Raw genomic sequence first — 20,795 nt, 5'->3', positions numbered from 1 at the left:
GCTAACAGATGGATGAAAAAAGACTGTTTCCTTTGAATATGTCACAGTTTTTCAGCCAGCTATTTAAAAACAGATGAGGGCCAAATTCTACCCTGAGTATGATCTTGCTCTACGAGGCACAAGGTCACAAGACTTTCCCACGTGTGTGTAGAAGGGAGCTGTTTTCATACAGAATATTAATCCTGAAAGAAATAAGCATTCTATTTACACATATGGAAGAGGTTTCAAGTCTTCCAGGAAATCTGTTTGAAAACTATTTACAGTATTAGTATGCAAATTGTATACTACACACTGAATGGGAATCTTGCAGCTAGAGCACTCTGACAGGCATCTCACTATTTGAACTATGGAAGTCCAGTTTAAAAAGCAACACAAAAAGAAAACACAGCTGGATGTAATTGTATCCAAACACATACTTATTATGTTAATGGAGGCATATGAATAAAATGAAATGTTGTCCAGCAAAGTTTTCCCACAAAGATTCTGAGTTATTTTAGTAAAATGTACAAATAACGCAAGCTTTTGTGTTTGGTTTAATGGAAAAGATGTTTGATATTTATTCCTAAAAACTGACAAATGGAGCATGGCAGCACCAGAGAAACAATCAATCTCATCTCATATGAAGTATCATTTTAATAAATACTCTTCAGTTGAGAAGAAAACGTGAATTGTGGCCGATTACATTAGGTACTTCCAGTGATACAATGTAAATCAAATTATGAGAACACTATTGAATAGTGGTAGTGATAAATGTGTTGAGCTCCACTTTTTACTTCAGGTTGTCAGATTAGACATACACCCTCTATTTGCCTTTCCTTTTGCATTGAAGCTTCCTGACACTTCCCTGCTGCTTCTCACCTAGGGGATTCCATGGGATTCAGTCACACCTTGGTCCCATTTCTGCCTACATGGGTGCCCCTGCTGACGGGTGTCACAGCAGCTTTGCCTCAGCACTGGAGGTTTCAAACAGGTGTCAGTAAGAATCCACGAGATGCTGTAGAAGATCAGTGCTGGTCTCTTTCCAACACCAGTATCTTTGCCCTTGTTCCAGTCCTATGAATCCCCCAGGATTTTTTGTGTTCCTCATGTTAATCTGCACAGCTCCTTTGTGGAAGTAACCTGGGCAGGGTGCTGGATAGGCTCACATCAATTTACTGCTGGTTGACTTGAGATCTTTGAAAATAAGTGGCTTTGGATGAGGTTTATGCCTTTTTTTTTCTTTTTTTACTCTTCTTTTTTACTCTCCGATTTTAGGACATGTTTTTAACAAACTATAAATGAAAACTAAATAAACAGCAATTTGTGCCTTATCTAAGTGTGCCTGCTATTTAAATGGCTGTTTTCAAGGGCTGTGTGTATTGTTAAAAGCCCATGTCTTCTCTACTGCCAGCTGCTACCATAATCCTAGAGTAGATGTTTTTTCTTTTTCACTTTATGTCTCAGCATATTGCCCTCTGAAATTACTTTCTGCCTTTGAATTGATCGCCATGCTGAATGTTGTGTTTTTCAACCTTCAATGTCTTTGAAAGTTGGAAGTTATTCTGAGATAAAAGTCACAATTTTTGTTAATTTACCAATTTAGCTCAATTGGCATTTCATATCCAGTCTTGAGAATTTAATCTAAATGCCTATTTTTATTCTCAGTGCTGTGGAGCTGTTCATACTGCAGGTGTAATATGATCAAACACACATTAGTGTATTACTTTAAACTAAAAATTTCTTTATTAATTTAAAACTCATATTGGTTTAAAAAATCAGGCTGCTATTTAGAATATTTTCCAGAGGCAAAGTACCTGTTGGCTGTTTAATGAAATGTATTTGTTTCTTAGCTCTGCCTGTGTAAGAGTTTTCAATCTTCTGTCTGTGAAAATTTACAGCCACATCAAGCATTTAATTATGATAAGAAGACAAAGCTTTTCTCTTTAGTGTGATAGTAAGTCCAGCTCTACATCTAGCTACTCCCACTAAAAAAAAAAAAAACCAACAAAACCCACAACATATTTTAGTAAAAACTGCTCCTGGTAAAGAGCAGATTTTGTATTTCCCACACTCAGTGGCAAATGTAATCCCTCTACAATCAATAGATAAAACTCACCTGAGAGCATGACACTTATTATTAGTTGTTTCCAGCTTGGGTAAAGAATGGATTTCTGCACAGAGTTCATACTAAAAGGGAAGTGTTAAAGGAAGATGAATTAGGAGAACTGGAGGACTTGTGTCCTTTGGGATGCTACAGAGCTGTGAGGATGAATCTTTGAAGGCCAAATCAGAATACTGGTGGTGTTTTCTCTTTTTGTTTCTGAAGAAACAAATCCCATTTTGGCATTTTTTTTTTTTTCATCTTAAACAAAAAGTCTGTTAAAAAATGACCCAAACCCAGATGCTCCTGAAGGGACCTGGTTCCTCTGGGTATTGTGCAATTTTATTTATTTTGTCTCATTAGTTGAACTGTGCTTCCTAGCTGGAGAGCTGGAATGCACACTGTAATGCTTCCTTGACAACAGCAAAGCAGAAACACAGGATTTGCTTCTGTTACTTTGAGAATTTAAATTTATCTGAAATTCATGATGCCAGGAGCTCTAAGCATGTGGTCATCAGTGTCTCACTCCAAAAATTATCAATAGTAGTTTAATTTGAATTGTTACCCTTCTGTGCTACGAATGTGTCTTGTATCTGCTTGGGTATTTTCTGCTCTGCTGTACATTGCTTTCAGTACTTTCAGCATAAAGATTCACAGTAAAACTTGTCCTAAAAACCATTGTAATGTCCACCATAAAAGGCTGAATAACAAAAGAATCTCTCTTACAACAAAGCAGACAAAATGGTATTTGAGTTGCTTCCTTAGACTAAGTGTTATTTAGGTTTCAGGCACTTTTGCAGAAGGACCCCAAGTTATTTCATGCCTTTAGTTATTTATTTTCTTAGCCTTACAAACTGAAGAGGAATACCTCAGTAAAAATAGTATGGAGTTCCTTCGCAGATGTTATCCTTGTACTTTCCTCTCTTTTTCTTTTAATAGCCTGGGTGTGTAAACACTACTGAAGTGGATATAAAAAAATCTTCAAGAATGAGAAATCCACATAAAACACGAAAGGTAAGTACTGGTATTATATCAAAAGCAGGAAGTGGAGGTAATTTATAGCATTAAGTTCTGAACTTTTATAAAGCAATTTTTTTCTTACAGCTGCGAAGAACAAATACACAAATGTATTTTATTATTTCATAAGCTCTTAATGAATTAACATCAATTTGCTAGTACAAAGTAAATACCATTGCAGAAGAAAGGCTTTGGAGAGTTACATAGACAATATGAAAATAAAATTCATTTTTACATGCTTTATCAATGTTGTTTAATAGATTGAATAAAATATGATAAAATATTTTGGTCAGTAATTAAAGAAAAAAATTTAGTGTAAACTAAAACAGCAGTTCTTGTGCAGGTCCTAATGAAAAGGGTACCTATAATTTACAATTATGCCCTAAACAGGGGCATTGTATGGGAAATTAACTTCATTTAAATGGACCCAGACATGAGCAGTGCAAATTGTCAGGGAAATACAGATGGACTGAAACCATACTTTCTTTCAAATCCTTTGTATCATAATTATGTAGCTTGACTTCAACTTTAAAGTACTGCCTTTGAGGTATATTTTCATATCAACCCATGGAGGAATATATTTTTAAAAGGGAAGTGGATTCAGGGAAAGTTTCGTAGCTTATTTATGGTACTGAAAGTTCCAGATTATCATAATTTACCAAGAAGTAATTGCAAAGCTGGGTGTTGTCCAAATAATACATTATGATAGTCTACCTTTCAGGATACTGTTTCTTCTTTTTCTTACTGGACATCTCCACTTAGTCTAATAGATGCCTTTTAGTGTCCTCCCCCATGTTTACTATACTGTTAATAGATAATAAAAGTATATCCTGTGTGGTATGACATGAAATTGTCAAGCTTTGGGAGTATTAATTTTTCACCATTGTATAGAAACTCAGTTTTATCTGACTGCATGGCTTATTTTCAGTTTCTTTAGAAAAAGTTTAGCTTGGCCAACTTGTTGAACACATTATGCTAAAACATCAGAGTTAGTGTCAGTATGTGTAGCAAACATTGCCTGAGAGCAACTAACATTGTTCTTTTTTTTTTTTTTGTGTAGTCTGTCTATGGCTTACAAAATGACATTCGAAGTCACAGCCCTACCCACACACCAGCACCAGAGACAAAGCCACCCACAGAAGATGAACTACACCAAGAGGTTTGCAAAATAACTGCAAACATGTACTTTGAAATGAACTTTTTAGGAAAGTAGGGATTAAACAAACAAAAAAAAATAACAGGGAAGTACGCTCAGAACAGATCTACTAATGTTTAGTAAATCTTTGTTGCAGAATATATGGATTCAGGTATGTAAATTCTATTAAAGCTAATGAAACAAAGACAAAACCTGACTTTTTTGTGTTCTGCATCAAACAGTTAAAGATGATTAGCAGTAGCCCAGTTAATGGGTTTGTTGCAAAGCTAAGCCCATCAGCCCCTTTAGCAGTACACAGCTCACTCTTCCTTTCAACATTGGTTTGAGTGTATACTCACCCCTCTGTTTATGCATTCATGGGTTTACTTACTACTCATGCTTCTTTAATCTTGCCTGAGATGTTAGAATTGGGAGAAGGTAAAAGTTTAACGAATTAGTTGTTGTCTTAAAAAACAAAACAAAGAAAAAATCCTATTAAAAAAAAAAAAAAAAGGCTAATTGGATTTCTGTTGATGAAGCTTTAGGGAAGATGTTATATTGGTTCTTTTTTTTTCTCTTTTTCTTCTTTTTCTCTTTGAAGAATTCCATTTAGTTTGGAAACTCAAGATATATTCCTCTTTTGTGCACTAGGATAAATGAAGGTTAAATCACAGCCCTCATAAAAATTATGGAAATAGAGTCAAGCAATGAATTGCACATAACTTTTTTTGCCTTCTTTTCTTGCAGATTAAGCACTGGCAAATGCAATTAGACAGACATAGATTAAAAATGTCAAAAGTTGCAGAGAGGTAAGTATATTGTCACATCTTCTGGTTTTTTTAATTAGACTGACACCTGTTGGGAAACTGTCATTATGAAATAGCTTCAAAGAAAGAGAGACAAGAGAGCTCAGGTGTCACTGAAATAACTGATGAGAATTTACTTTAAGTGTGAAGTATGAAGCTCTTGAATTACTGAAGATGGATTATATTCCATTATATTCCATGATATGGTTCTGAGAGACTGAAGAGTCAGTAAAAGATCTTCTGTCCAAGAGGCTCTGATCTCTCTCCCGTTTCACTTGCAGCAGAAGGAAGGCTTAAATAGAAGTAGGTCTGGGATTCATTTGGGGTTTTGATATTTCAAATGAGCAACCACTGATGAAGGAAAGGAGCTGGTGGGCCAAGCTGGCTGAGGAACTCTGTGCTGGCACAAAAGGAGGCTGAGCTTACTTTGAATCAGATAAATCTTTCTCCAAATAAGAACAAAATTTGTCCCCAGGAAGGGAGTAGAAAGTGAATTAAACAGAAAGAGCCTCTGAAAGCCTAACTACACCTTAGGTAAAGAAGAACTAGGGGGAAGGAAAGGTTGGTCTTAAACATCAAAACAGAGATGCTGGAAAATGCAGAAACTTTAGCTGCATGAGAGTTAGTAAAAAAAGAAAAGCCAAACTGAAATGGTTCTTTATCCTCTCATATACATTTATTCATGTTTGTCTACTTATAAATGTATATGTGTGTATGAATGTACAAACAATCACATATATTTATAAAGAGAACATGTAAAGAATTTGTTTGCTGAGCAGTAAAAATGGAATACAGACTAAATATAATATAAATATAATATAAATTTTCCTCACTTGTCAATAATTATTCAATAGTTATGAGGCAAAAGAGAAAATGGAAAGTGACAATAAGGGCATGGGAGATTTAAATTGCCAGAATACAAGCAATGTGTTTAGTATGTTCAACTGAGCCAGACAAATTCATGAATACTAAATAATTTTGGGAGAAAATATGGGTATTTTGGGAAAGCAATAAACTTAGGAGTTGTGCTATTTGATTAGGAAATAATAAAAATATTAACTGTATTTAAACTGAAAAAAAAAGGATTCCTAGCAGCTGCAGGGCCAATAAGTGTGACTTGAATAACATGCAGTGTCTTGGAATAGATTTTAAAGAAACTCGTGAATAAAACTGTAGGGTTATAAAACATGTTCCTTTATGAAAGAAAATATGCATGGAAGAGGTTATTTGATTTAATTTCTTAGTGCCTAAAGGAGTCCTAAAAGGAGCTGTGTGGAAGTATTAAGGAACTCTTTAGTTTATATCAGGTCTTGGTAAGACCTGAGCCATCCCTCCTTTTTCAGGCATCCACTTTTAAAAGGTTTGAACTCTTTAGCCTGAGACTGTAGCTGACTTCTGAGTATCTACACGTCTGGTTACTGTGGCTCAGCTGAGCCAAGGTAACTTATTAACTGGCATAACCTGATCAGCTTTCCTTGCCTCCTGACATGACAATGTTTGATGCTTTTGTTTTCCTAGCCTGTTAGCTTATACAGAGCAGTACGTGGAATATGATCCTTTTCTTGTGCCCCCTGATCCCTCAAACCCTTGGATATCAGATGACACCACTTTCTGGGAACTGGAGACAAGGTATATAATTTGATTTCTTCTTTCGGGGTTAGGGGGTAGAAGAGGCTTTTCTTGAAATGGGAAGATTTCAGACAGAGGTATTGCAGGAAAATACTGAGGCAAAAGGGCAATGCCAAATCCTTTTGGTCTTTTCCAGCCTTACTCTTTTTTAAGATGGGAAGAGCTATGGCTTTATAAATGTGTTTTAAAAGTTACAGTAACCAGTTTACAGAGTTCCAGCATGAGATAAAATAAAATCTTTTAAAATCTGGTATAATTTCCTTGTTGAAAGTCATTGTTCTGTGTAAATGCATAAGAATTACCTTCATCCTGCATGAGTGCCAACAGCCTGGTTGTGCATCTCTGAACATTGAGCTCATGTGAGTAATCTGAGAGGAGAGAAATCTGTGGTTGAACTGCAGTATTTAGTCTGTGTTATGAACATAGTATTAGAATACTGAAGTATTGCTGATTGTAATTCCTGTTGGTTTTTTACCTCTATAGCAAAGAGCCAGGACAGCAGAGGGTGAAACGATGGGGATTTGGCATGGATGAAGCTTTGAAAGACCCTGTGGGAAGAGAGCAGTTTCTCAAATTCCTGGAGTCAGAATTCAGTTCAGAAAATTTAAGGTAAATGGGAAAGACTTTACTTTTTAATTTTTCATTTCTTGATCCCTTCAAAAATTTTTCTGTCTCACCTTTCAGAATTCTTTCATGCATATTGCTATGTATTCTCATATACAGGGAAAGAATGATATGAAGCATATTTTCCTATTTATGTACAACTTTTGGTCAAAAATAGCCATGTAAGAGCTTTTCTTTCAGTTCATTTTATTAAACAGTTTTAAAACACTGACTGATTTAAAGCCTGTTCAGTATATCTGATTAACCCAAATAGAATCATAGAATAGCTAGAGTTGGAAGGGCCCTTAAAGCTCATCCAGTTCCAACTCCCCTGCAGAGCAGTTATTCTAACACAAACTTATCCAGCCCAGAGTATACTGCAATTTCTATGCTCTTCTGTGATAATTTTTCTCTTTGCCAGACTTATTGTCTCTTTGCTAGACTGTTACCTGCATAATCCTTTGCTTTTCTTCTAATCCTATTTACAACAGTAGCCACAGGCAAAGTGCAAGTAAAATTCTATAGAGAAGTTTATTCAGAGCTGATTCCTTACCATGCCATCTACTCTTCTGTCTCTCTAGGTTTTTATATTGACATTATAAAACATAATATCTGAGCAATGGTCAATATGAGCTTAAAGGATGTCCCTGGGAAGGATCAGGCACGAGTACTTGTACTGAAAAGGTGCTGTGATGATAACTGAAGGGAATTGTCTCACATGCTCAGAATTATGTTTATAAGTCCTCAGAATGCAAGGAAATCAATCCACCATGAGACTCATGTAGTTTCAGGTTAGAAAGCATAAATTTATAAAGCTCATTGTTTATGGGAGTTAAAATGTTATAGGTCTCAATAACAGAAATTAAAAGCTTGATGGTTTCAAGCATTACTGCTGAGTAAACCCTACATTTAGAAGACCACTAATTTCTTTGTTAACACACTGTGAAAGTTTGGTTTTTGGGGGGGGCTGAGTTTTTTGGATTTGACAGCCACCTTGTGAAAAACAGATTTATTTTCATCCACATCTTCCCCCTGGAACAAAGTGAACTCTGGTCAGTACCTTTATCTCATCCCTTTACAGGTGTAATCACAATAAGATTTACAACAAGCATTATCAAACCTCCAGTGAGATAGCTGGGACCTTGGGTTCAAGCTCCCAAACACAGGATACAGGATACAGCAGGGGACTGCAATCACAGGGAGATTCAATTTAAGTTGATTAGTTGCCAAAAATCTGAAATGATGGCTACCAGATACACCTTTTCTATTAAAGTGTCATCATCTTATGTAGCCTAAAGTCCCAGTGTTAGTGTTTCATTAACTTGGATTGAAAGTGTCTAAGGTGGCAGAGAATCTCATTCTTAGTGGATATAGATCCTGTCTTAAGAGCAGAACAGGGCTAAAGAACTTGATCCATGAGTTAAAACTAAGATCTGTGCAATGATTAGGACTGGAACTAGGTTTCATCTGCTTACTCTGCACCTGTGTGGTTTTTTTCTTGGCCTGTAAATTGGGATTAATGATTTCTCACTATCTAAAGGGATGTTATAAAGCATAGAAGGGGAATAAAGCTGTCTAAGCAGTTCTGTTATTGCAGTAGCTTCATTTGCTAACACACAGGTTGGATTCTTCATCCACCTAATGCAGGCTATCACTTGTACTCTCTTGTTGCTATGCAGATTTTTTGGAGGGATTGCTTTGTATGCTACTCACTACACAGAAGAAATAGCTAAAGTAACGTATGATTTGGATAATAGCTTAATAAAATTACAAAAATGGTGACCAGCATTTAAAATTCACACGTGCTCAGGCTTATCTGAGCATGATCCAGCACTACCGAGCTTGCTCACCAGGCTGTCCAAGCACTGGAAAAGGACTTTCAAAGAGAGTGAAATAATGAAATTAATCTTACTGCAGTGTGGCACCTGGAGACCTAATTTCTTTCATTTCTGTAGAAAATCCTCATTATTCTCCATATCCTTCTCTTGTTTGTACTGCTGCAGATTTTTTTTTTTTTAAAAAAAGTTAATATTCCTATGCTGACTCTACTTTTGTTCCCAAGTATTTGTTTTGTAGGATCTGCATTTAGATCTGGTAAAGATCTAAGTGGTGTCAGTCCTGCCAATCTGAAAGCTTCTCCAAGTCATGATGCCATATTACAGGAGGTGTGATCTCCAAGGCAGTGCTAAGATTGCAAAAGCCTCCTAAGTTAGTGAAGGGAGAGTGGTGACAGGACATCTTCCATGATGCACAGAGGAAAAGCCCTTGTTCCTTTCTTCTATCCTCATTTATTAGCTTGCATAAGGAGTGAGTAAATAGGGAAGAGGGGCTTTGAGTTCTGGTTGTGGAGGAAAATGAGAGAGGGACTGAGAAGTTAGCTAGATTTATATGTTTTCTCTCAATAATTTTTGTCTTGACACCGTATAAACTGAGGTTTTGTGGGGTGTTTAGTTTGGACTCAACCATTTAACTTCTTGTAGAAAAGTTCTGTACTGGAGACAGAGGCTTCAATTATCTCCTGTAGAAATAATAAATAAAACCCCACAAATACAGTACTAAATATTTGCAGTGTTTCCTGCAAAGTGCTCCTGTATAAGCAAGAGATTATGTTTTCTTTTTCATCCAGCCTGTTTCACTTTTTTACTCTTTATTACTCATCCTCATTTTTGACATTTCTGTCTTCACTGACGGTGGGGGAGAGAGTTTGCATGTTAGAAAGTATGAAGTATGATTAACTGTCCTTGATGTCTGTTCTGCAAGTCCAAACAGAAGTGTTGGTAATGACACTTTCCCACACAGTATGGGCACTGATAATATTTATCCTTCATACTCTTGATTAGCAGACCCTGGATTGGGTGCTAATAACTTGATGAAATTTAATCCTCAAAGCTGAAATTACCTGTGCCTCATTTCTCCTTCACACTTAAACTCCAAGTCCCAGCAATGTTGTCATGTCTGCAGATGATATGAGAAGGAACTAGTTGCAAAATGCAGTGTTTTTCTCTGTCATTTTCTTGAAGACCTGCAGACTATGTCTTGAAGCTTCAAGTTGTATTGAGTAAGAAGGTGGTCTCTAGGAAACAGAGAGTAGTCTTTCCTTCCCCTAGGAAAATGTCAGCTGATTTTCTCCATGGAATTTGTCAAGGTTTTATTTGCTTTTGCTGAAAAGGTCTGTCCTCTGAGGTGTCACATGCACTGGGAGCAAAGCCCACATAATTCTCATTTCATTGTCTCCATACTGCACCTAAATCTCACACATTTAGTGACAAATCCCTGCAGCTTTTCACTCACTCTGTATTCCTGTGTGCTAAATTCAACTGATAAGCTTGATCCTGGGATCTGCTGCTGGCTGCCTCTGACATTTAGGTCAGTTAATGGGACAGTAGCTCTGTTGCAACTGTGCTATATATCTGTCAAGGCCACTCTCACTTAGAAAGTAATCCAGCTGGAGGCTAAAATCCCCAGATGTCTTGCAACATGTGTCTTACCATGTCATGTGGCTCGATGTATGACTGTCATATGCTAGATACTCACTCAGCTTTACGCCAGGCTTGTGACCTAGTGTGTGACCCAGCATGTGGCAGCCCAAATTCTGAGACAGAAGACAGCAGTGAGGTTTACACCCAGCTACTCAGATCTCTGTTCAAATGGTACTGAGTAACTTTTCAAGAGGGTCTCTCTGGCAAGAGCAAACTTCCACCAACAGGAGATACAGCTTCATCCTAGGGCAGAAATCCTGAGCTCTGGTTTCTATCACAAAGTAGCCCTAAATCTGTGCATATCACTGTGCACAAAATGCAGCTGGGTCCCCCATCTCCTGCTCCTGCACAGATTTGCTGTTGTACATTGCTTGCTCTTTGTTACAGGAGTTCCACAGCCCTTGCTCTGGTCACAGCTCACGAGGCAGAGAGCTGTAAAAAGGGGCAGAGAGCCCTTCTGATTTGAAGGCCCTGTGCTGAGGTCTTGCAGACCCCATTTCAAATTCAGCTGTGCTCTTGGTTGCCATGGGATATTTCAAAAAGTTATTTTTGAAAATGTTAAGAGGTGGCAGCCTTATTTTTGCCATTCGTTAGCTTTGCATGTTTGACTTTGTGGGAGGAGTGGCATTTTTTCTTGAAAGATCAATAAGTATATTAAAACGTTAAAATGTGTGTTGGCTGGGAAAGGAGCACCCTAGACATAACATACTACAGAAATTAGCCTTTTCTTCCTACTTTTACAAAGGTTCTATTCTTAGAACCTTGCACTTCCAGTAGGGTTTTTGAATGCTATTGTTAGAAGGGTAAAATAAAATTAATCTACCAAAGAGCTGGTGTTCAGCCTGTAAGGATGTGTCTGTACAACTTGCCTGTTCTGCACTGGAAGTTGAATGTTTCCTCAGAGAAGTTAAATTTATCTCCCATCTATTTCTCCATAATGGAGTATAACCTGCTATATAGAAGCAGTTTACTTGCAAAAGAAAATATCATCCTAAGGCATCTTTGTGGTGACTTCCAGAAGTATTGGCAGTGAAATAATGGAACAAACAAGAATGTGACAGCTTTGAACTAGATCCTCAGGATGTCTGGAGGGTGATGGAAAACGTGTGTTTACAAAGAACATCCTTCCCTTTCATTTTTTGGTTCCCTACCTGCCTTCAGTACACATGAGCAATCAGTCAGTCCCAGAAGATGCATTTGAAGGGGTTAGCACTGCAGGATATACACTTTTAAATGCAAACATCAAAAGCAGCTTAAAGAAACCAAAGTAGGTTGCCCAAATTTGATGGAATGAACTGAATTAATGTTTGAGAGCTGTGCAGTTTTTAAACTTGAGTTCTGAGGCTTCTGTTACTGCATTGCTATCACATTCTTAGGATACATCCCCAGGCTCTGTGCAGATCTGTGTGCAGTTCACATTACAGTTCATAGAGATAAGTGCTGCTACCCAGAATTTTTGAAGCAGAAGTTATTCTGTTTTCACAGACTCCCTTTGTGACCTTAGAGAAACCACTGTACATTATTACATTCTTAATATATTTGCAAAACTGGGACAATATTACTTCTTTCTCTCAGAGAATATGAAGGGATCAATAGTGGAAGGTCCCCCTGCCCATGACAAGGGGGTTAGAAGTAGATGATCTCTCAGATCTCTCCCAACCCAAACCATTCTCTGAATAGACAGAAAGCTTGTGCTTAGACACTATGGAAGTTGAAAGGTATAGAATTACCTGAAATAATGATCTCAGTAAAGCAAAGCTTACAGGAATGTCTTATGAGCAGTGAGTCCAGGCTCCTTCCATCTGTGCTACAAGGGAGTTTCAAAACAGAACTGTGAATGATTATTTGCTTTCTGGAAGGTAAATCAAGTTAAGTGAAGAAGCCCTTACAGAAGAAATACTCTCATTTTTTCTTTGCTATGCTTTACTGTCCTTTTCTAGGATCTGGTACTATACTTGTATTAGAATTTGGATTGAGGATGGTATAATTTTGCTTTCTTGTGTTGTCTGAGTACAGTTTCAGATTCCCTATCCCGTGCCTATTTATTTAAGCGAGGAGAGCTCATTTTGGTCTGGCAGTGGTGGCACCACATTTTAATGGTGCACTCAAATCGTCAGCCTGGGAAATCCAGAGTTAACTCACTTCAAGGTTCAGTTTATCTGTTTCATAGGGTCAGCTGTGTAAAAACAATAAGGAAAACCTCCAATGGCATAGATACTGTGTTATTACAGAAGTCAAACTTCAGTTGAGTTCTCAGGGTGGAGGGGGAGGAGGAACTAAGTGGTCTGCACCATGTCTAAACATGGGATCCTAGTTGAATTTAGAAACATTTTATGCAGTGAGAGAGTCTGAACACAGAAAGAAGAACTAATGATAAAACAATCATAGTAGCAAATGAAAAGTGCTTATCAAAGCTTACAGCCAGATAACTGTGATCACAAAAAGGGTTCAAGACCTTTTTAGCTTCTTCCAGAATGAGTGAAAAGGAGCCTTTGAACTGCCTGGTACTGGATGTGATTGCCCAGTGTTGGTTTTCTCAGCAGATGAAGAGAGAATGGGCATTTCCATTCAGCTCATAGGAATGAAATGCTAAAGAAATAAATTATAGTGGGCAAAAATTGCTTGTCCAGTTTATATATGATTTGTGGGGAAAAAGATAAAATTACAGTTATAATGTTTAGCAGGTCTCAGAGAGATTCATGTAGATAGCAGGATCATGAATTTTTATTATCTTTTCAGAGGAAATGTCAAAAAGCAATAGATTTATAAATAATAGAAGGCTTGACGTTCAGGTGAAATTAAATCTCAGTTTAATTCCAGTTAAATGGAAAACTTCCCAAAGCAAGTTACCCATACATAAGTAATGAAGGGTTTCCCACATTTCTCATAAAGAGGTTTCTAATAGCTGCTTCTTAAGGTGAACTGTTTGCCTGAGATGGTATGCCAGAATATCCCAATATAAAATCACAGATTTTTCTTATTTTAGTCTTTTTTAGATAAAAACTTAAGTTAGGGAAATTTTAAGAGCAAAGAAGTGTGAGTATTTCATTAATGATTGTACCAAACTGGAAGTCAAGATGCTGTCTTCTGCCACAGGTTCTGGTTAGCAGTAGAAGACCTGAAGAAGAGGCCTATCCGTGAAGTTCCTGCTCGTGTCCAAGAAATCTGGCAAGAATTCCTTGCTCCAGGTGCACCCAGCGCTATCAATCTAGACTCAAAAAGTTATGATAAAACCACGCAGAATGTAAAGGACCCTGGAAGATACACTTTTGAAGATGCTCAGGTCAGTTCACAATCTTGTTTAGAAATAGTTGGAATAGCATATTGGCTGGCGAAGTCCATATACAAAAATAAGATATATTTGGGAATTAAATGGTAATGCTCTGTTTCCTACGGTGCCATTTTGGCAGTGCAAATGAGTCACATTACTCCATGGAGCCTATGAGTTACTGAAACTTTTCATGAAAAACTTCTGTGCCTGGCTATAAGTGGGCTTCAAATAGAGCAAAGCATATAGTGAAGTGAAAACAATATTTTCATATTCCTATCCTTCATGTACTTATTCAGTTACATTAAGTGAAAAGGTTTCCCCTTCCTCAACACACACTGATTTCTAGTTCTCTGAAAGGCTTCCTTTGATACAGACTCAATGGCTCTATCCTGAGTCACTCATATCATGCATGTCAAAAAGTGTTAGAATTTGGGAGTCATAGGTTCCCATCATGAGAAGAGTACAGCCCATGTGAGAAATAACATTTTGTGACAGATTATGCAGAAGTATCATATTTTGTTGTTGTATGTTCTATATTTTATTAAACCACTATCTACAGAATACTGGGCAAAGCTCCTAAATACCTGCTCTTCAATAATCAGTAATACAGCAGGAAAGAACATTCTGTAAATGTCCTATTTGACTTTTAGGGGTCTGATTTAGTTGCGGTTTGAATATCAGCATCAAAAGATAATTTTAATCAGACCTAGATTTGTAAAAATACTTATATTTTTGAGATTGGAAATAGAAGTTAAAAACCCAAAAACAATAAAATATGAATCTTGGGTTTTCTCATGGGAAAAACCATGAAGTTTTGTATTAAATGCCTCACTTCATGTGACTTATAACTTAATATTTAATCTTTGCAAACCTCTGAGAAAAGAAATAGAAAATAATTGCATTCACAGAAAAAATAGTAGAACAGCTACCATCCTCCCTTTTTCATCAGCAGCCCAGTGATGAAAATTTAATTATTAATGCAAAGTGAAATGGTGTCAAAAGGAGAGATTGAGATCATATCCCTGGAGGATTTCCTACAACTTGATTATTAGATCATCATCTTGGGAGTCAGGAGATGATGCTGCAAGTCCCACAAAGGAGAGAAGGGAACTGAATGAGGGCCCTAAATAGGAGGGGGAATAGTTCTATCACCTTTTCATTTTGGTGATTTGAGAATAGCAATGTAGACTAGGTGCTGCATCATACCCAAAGTTTTGAAGTACTCTGCATTAAGCCAAACACAATTTTTACTTGCATCTGCCAACCACCCTGGAGATTCAGAAATTCAGTGTTTAACAAAAACACACATTACACAAATCAGCAATCTAGCAGGATTAAAGATAAAAATATGTGTCTGCACTTGCAGACAGTAAAGGAAAATTAAATAAGTTAAATTCCTTGGCAATATCCAGTTTTATTTTCTCTCTCTCTTTTTTTTTTTTTTTTCCCTGCCTTCATTTATGAATGACATGGAAGACCTGGATTACTCATTATTCAGTTTTTACGCAAGCAGAACTTTTCCTCCTGTCAGACCTCTGCTTATTTGATCCAGTACACCATACAACTTGAAACTGGAAGCCTCAATTTCTCTGGGAAAAGGGAGCACATGGTACCTTCCATGTTCTAACTTAAAGTTTTAGGACCTTTACAGAGTGGCCCACCTGCAGTGGCAGTGTTTTGTCAGGAGTAGGGCTCTGTCCCTGCAACATTCCTTCCAGCTGTGAGAGAGACCACATACAAATCACTAAATCACTCTGGCATTTGGCAGGTCATTTAATGGTGGTTAAAGATGCTTTGAAAGCACTTCTGGACTTGAAACATTGCACCACAGAACTCCATGCCAAATGAGAAACACACAACTGAAAATAGACCAATTGTGCTAAACAGCATCCAGCCTCAATTCAAGACTGTGTGAATCAACAGTTCTGGTTGAGCCTAATTTATTCTTGCTTTTATAGGTTTGGTTGTTGCACAGAAATAACATTTTAATATCCATCACCCTTGATGTGTATAGCAAGAGCAGAGTCCTTTCTGCTAAAACAAAATTAAAAGTTGGCTTTAGTTTTCCTTTGACGTAAGTTTCAAGCAAGGTGGTTTGACTTCTTTTTTTCTTTTCTATTCAATAATTTCACAGAGTGCCAAGCTGAGAAACAGTATTTACTTCACAGTTTATTTGCTGTTTCCTGATTGCCATTCTAGAAGCATCCTGTAGTAAAAAATAGGGTTTAAGTAAAAATAAAACAAAAAATGGGCAACATAATAAGTGGATTTTTAGAGTATTTCCTATTCCCATTGCTTTTTCTACAAATATCTTTCCTAACATTATAACAAGAACTAGAATTGTGAAGTGCTTACTTCATGGCTTTTTAGTTTTTCATAGTTACAGAAATGAGAATACTCCAAAAAGAAAAACAATATATATATGTATCCCCGTGTTGTTTCTTTTCTGGTTAAGGGTTTCCAAATGGTCATATGCCTTGGAAGAATGAGTATCTTGGAAATTAGATTATCCTGGAACTATTTTTCAATTTACAGATATATATTTTCCTTCTTATGTTGTCAGCTGGATAGGCAAATAAATATTTTCCAAAGGATGTTTTCAGGAGTGGCCAGGAAAAATCCTCCCTAACCTTAGCACTTGTTTGTGGTGCTGAATCTTGTACCTTTTCCCAGACTGTGAAGTGAGAAAGGCATCTCCAGAAACAAATTCAGAAAATCTGATGAGGAATGGTTCCACAACTCCTGATACAGTCACTTAGCTAAACTGACTGATGTAAGGGAAGTTTGAAACTGGGCTTTAAGCTAAAACTCAGTTGTAAATTCTTAGAAAAAGGAATTCCACAGTGGAAGTAGGGACTAGAGATGAAAGGTGTGTTGTGTTCTTTATACATAATAGGTGGGATTTCTGCTTTAAGAGAAGAGAGCAGCTCAGCCTCAGCTTCAGAATTGTAACCTGCTGTCCCTTAAAACTTGATGTTCAGCACCCTGCTACCTGGTGTACATTCCACAGCAAAACACACGTGGTTGCCTCCTGTTTTATTTACCTAAGTCTTCTTTTATGGGAGTAATAACAGCTCCTTTTTTTCCCTTTCAGGAGCACATTTACAAACTGATGAAAAGTGATTCTTATCCACGTTTTATACGATCCAGTGCCTACCAGGAGCTGCTACAGGCCAAGAAAAAGGTATTGGTCCATCTTGCCTTTGTCTTGCCACTGTGCAAAGCAGTGGTTATGTTTGCAACAATACTCAGTCTTCTCTCCCCTGTGCCAGTGCAACTGGATATCTGGTAGGTGACCAGCTTGGCGTGTTTGGAGGGTCACATACACACAGGAATTCAATTTACATATATGTGTATATATCCTGCATGCGGGCATGTTTCAATAAGTTAATCTAGCAAAACTTATTTTTATTTTTACATCCCATATTGTACTGTTTTCTCTGTTATGAAGCACCTTAAATTGCAAAGTGCTTTACAAATACATTAAAAAAAAATAATAAAATAAAATCCCAGAAGAATAGTCTTTCATGTTTGCAAGTTTGCTTATGTAATAATTGTTGTTCTCTTTATTCCACCTATGAAAGCTGCAGAATGTGTTTAGAAACAATCTTATTCATATGAATAACTTCTAATTTCAACTATAAATATAGGGGCTTCCTAATTCTTTTTCTTTCCCTATTATTACATTAATAGTTTTGAGTAGGCTAGGAATCTGACTTGAAAGACTGATCATGTCACACTTCGGCAAACAGAAGCTCATGTTTTGGTATGTAATATTTGGTTAGAAAAGTCCAGATTATGGGATGAGATCTGACTAGACACAGCCCAGTCTGTGGAGCATAATGACAAATAATTTTATTTGTGGGCTCTAAACAGTGATCTCCTAGAATCAGCTGGGAGCCTTGTGCCTGCAAAATCAGGGCCCTGATTATTACAGGAACAAGATAGTTGTTAACATCATAGCTTTCTATATTTTATAATGACAACCTAAAATTATATGAAAGTACTGTGTGATTCTGTTTTTTGTTCAAACATTGATTTCTGAAGATCCAATATAGAGAGAGATGTTGAAAATACCAGAAAGCTACAACTGTCCGTGTGAAGTCCTTAAGTTTGTGACTGTCAGTTCATTAACACAAGATGTGCACTTCATTATTTCTTTTTAATTTTCAGTTTTTCTTTTAAATCAATATGGTTTTAACCCCATGAAAAATTATTTTTGTTGAATACTATATCTGCTTTGCCCATCTGCTGTTTTGCAGAGTCCCAGTACAGCTTCATCCCTGTGTTTGCTTCCTGTTTTATACAACCTTTATTTTGCAGTCCATTGTTTCATCAATCATTCTTTTCTATTCCATTTTTTTTTTTTTTTTTACTTTCCTTTTCGCCCTCCTTTTTCTTTCTGTTTCTTTGTTTTTTATTTTAAATTTAAGTTGGAAAACACACTGGATCGTCGAACATCTTTTGAGAAATTCACACGCAATGTGGTAAGTTTGTTGCCTCACAAGACCAGTAAACCTGATGGGACATCCTTCTCCCCTACCCCACACTGATCCCTTCTCGCCCTTTTTGCTTCTCTAACCTGACAGTTAAAAGTGTATTTAACAGAGTTTGTGAATTTTCCTGGGAATGACAGCTTTATAATGTGTTTTCATTACAACCCATCCTCCCTAGACCTTTTCCCACTGACCTTAAGAGTCACACACAGAGGAATGGACCTTTTGGGAGCCACTCTGGGGTTTTTTTGTGGTTTTGATTTTTGTTTTTGCTTTGTTGTTTTGTTTTTTTTTTTTAATTATAGTAAAGAATCTGTGAAAACCTGCTTGATGTTGTTACTTTTTCTGGTACCTCCCAAAATGCTAAGGCTGACACAGTTTGAATACATTTTATTTCTTTCCTGTCTCCTTTTTGTTTTACTCAAAAAAGAGTTTTTCCCATTTGTTTGTTTTTGTTTGGGTTTTTTGTTTGTTTTTGTTTTTTTAATTGGACACAGGGAAAAATAAACAATTATCATTTTCCCATTTTCCTTAATGTCTAGCACAGCTTCTTCACAATGAAAGAATTCATGCTGTTGATGCACAAGGGTTTGATTAGAATTTCATTTTGATCATGAACTTCAAGAATTATTTTTTTTTTTTTTTTAATATATATAATTTTTGACAGCTATTTCACAAAGGTAAAAAAAATGAAGGACGGTAAATCTGTTGTGTGCATCCTCTTCCCACCTGCCAAAAATTCCAGTGATTTACTGATATGTGGGACTCTTTTTACTTATCAGTTTCTTTGGATTTTGGGTTTTTTTTGACAATGTGAAAGTTCAAACTAAAGCATTCAACGCATTTATTTTTGTAGGGCAGAAACATCCCTATTTTCCCATGCCATAAAAACTGTACACCAACACTGAGAGCGAGCACTAACCTGTTATGAAAAGAGGTAGAAAGATCTTGAATTATACTCAAGTTTGTCTGCATTGTCTGTTGAATCGTTCAGGTGATGCTGCTGTGTGTGTGTGTGTCTGTGGCTTTTCTGTGACCTGGTTAGTGGAGCTGTGTGTATTGAAGTGAAAAATATGAGAGCTTTCAGCAAAGATCATGGTTTTTGTTTTTTAGTGTCTAGGGAAGGAGAAACAGTTCTCTGAAACTTCCATCTATTTGATGAGGCTCAAGAGTGTTTCCTCAAGTATTTGAAATATATCTGTACACACGTTCTAGTAATCAAAAAAAGAAACAAGTGTAGTGAAAGAAGAAAGTTTTGTGAGGCTGTGGGAATATCTCACATGTTAAAACAAAACTGTAATTCTTTAACTACTTTCTTATAGGTAAAGGCTGCCTGTAATATGCTTTGAATCCACTGTAATCGGGAAGAAATTTGGATTCAATGGGATAAAGTCAGTAAAGGACACTAAAAAGTAAATAAACAGTCACAAAGGAAACTGTCCCAATGTTTGAAACAAAAACCCCTCTATTTTGCATGGTGGTGTTGCCATAGCATGTTGCAGTGTGGTTTGTGTGTTGTCTAAGCAGGTTGATCTATAAAAAAACAATGTACATTATAACATTAAATATCATAAATACCTGATGATTCCATAGGAAGTTCCATATTACTTGAAGAGCCTATTTTAATGAAAGAATGTATAGAGAGTAGGCTGTACATCTGGGCCCTCTGAGAGCCAGGCTTTCTCCCAGCCCCACTGCCTGGCAAGCTCCAATAGCTCTGTTAATTCATGAGAATTTAAACAGCCCACGGATCAGGAATTGTAAAGAGTATGTAAAGGAGTGGCTATGAGGAGAGACAAAGCAAGCTGCAGACAGATGTTAGGAGAATACAGCACAAAAAAAAGGAAAAAGACAGATTGGGAGGCAATAAGATGACTCTGATAATCCCTCTCAGAGCAGCACTAGTGCTAAAGCAGCAGTTCTGTGCCCAAACACTGGAGCATTATGCCCTGCAGACATCCCAGAGCTTCATCCTGCTAATCTCAGGGCAGAAGTACCAGAATAGCAGGATGCCAGTGATGCAAAGCAGGCCCAGCTGTGAGCTAGAAATGGGAACAAGGATTTCTGGATTTGAAGCATTAGTGCTTCTTCAGTAGAAGTGCCCAATTCTTTTTTTTCCACAGAGCAAGCTATAGAATAAAATGTTTGGGTTTGCTTTTCTTCAAAGTCCTACCTGTGAATCAGGGTGGAGTCTGTCAAGTCGGGTCAGGTGTGAAAGCAACACGTGCCACTGCTGGATCTATATTCTCTGTTACGTTGGCAGCTCTGAGGCTTGCATA

At 37.0% G+C, this 20,795-nt stretch overlaps 1 protein-coding gene across 10 annotated transcripts in view; it reads left to right on the top strand.

Annotated features, from left to right (window-relative positions):
* RGS7 (regulator of G protein signaling 7) overlaps nucleotides 1-20,795 on the top strand; it is a 219,564-nt gene that overhangs the window by 174,679 nt on the left and 24,090 nt on the right. For 3 of the 10 annotated variants that reach the window (XM_071739076.1, XM_071739077.1, XM_071739081.1), the window contains exons 10-17: nucleotides 3,020-3,094; nucleotides 4,158-4,256; nucleotides 4,980-5,041; nucleotides 6,557-6,667; nucleotides 7,151-7,276; nucleotides 13,846-14,032; nucleotides 17,115-17,204; nucleotides 18,454-18,507. In XM_071739076.1, the coding sequence (XP_071595177.1) occupies nucleotides 3,020-3,094; nucleotides 4,158-4,256; nucleotides 4,980-5,041; nucleotides 6,557-6,667; nucleotides 7,151-7,276; nucleotides 13,846-14,032; nucleotides 17,115-17,204; nucleotides 18,454-18,507 (804 nt within the window). Of the gene's footprint in view, nucleotides 1-3,019; nucleotides 3,095-4,157; nucleotides 4,257-4,979; nucleotides 5,042-6,556; nucleotides 6,668-7,150; nucleotides 7,277-13,845; nucleotides 14,033-17,114; nucleotides 17,205-18,453; nucleotides 18,508-19,372; nucleotides 19,454-19,838; nucleotides 19,929-20,795 lie in introns of all 10 variants that reach the window. The other 7 variants (XM_071739083.1, XM_071739078.1, XM_071739082.1 and 4 more) reach the window with 3 other exon arrangements.

The sequence above is a fragment of the Heliangelus exortis genome, chromosome 3, assembly GCF_036169615.1.
Source record: "Heliangelus exortis chromosome 3, bHelExo1.hap1, whole genome shotgun sequence".
Lineage (NCBI taxonomy): Eukaryota > Metazoa > Chordata > Aves > Apodiformes > Trochilidae > Heliangelus > Heliangelus exortis.
The sequence above is the reverse complement of the archived record's forward strand: the minus strand, read 5'-3'. Positions and strand labels throughout refer to the sequence as shown.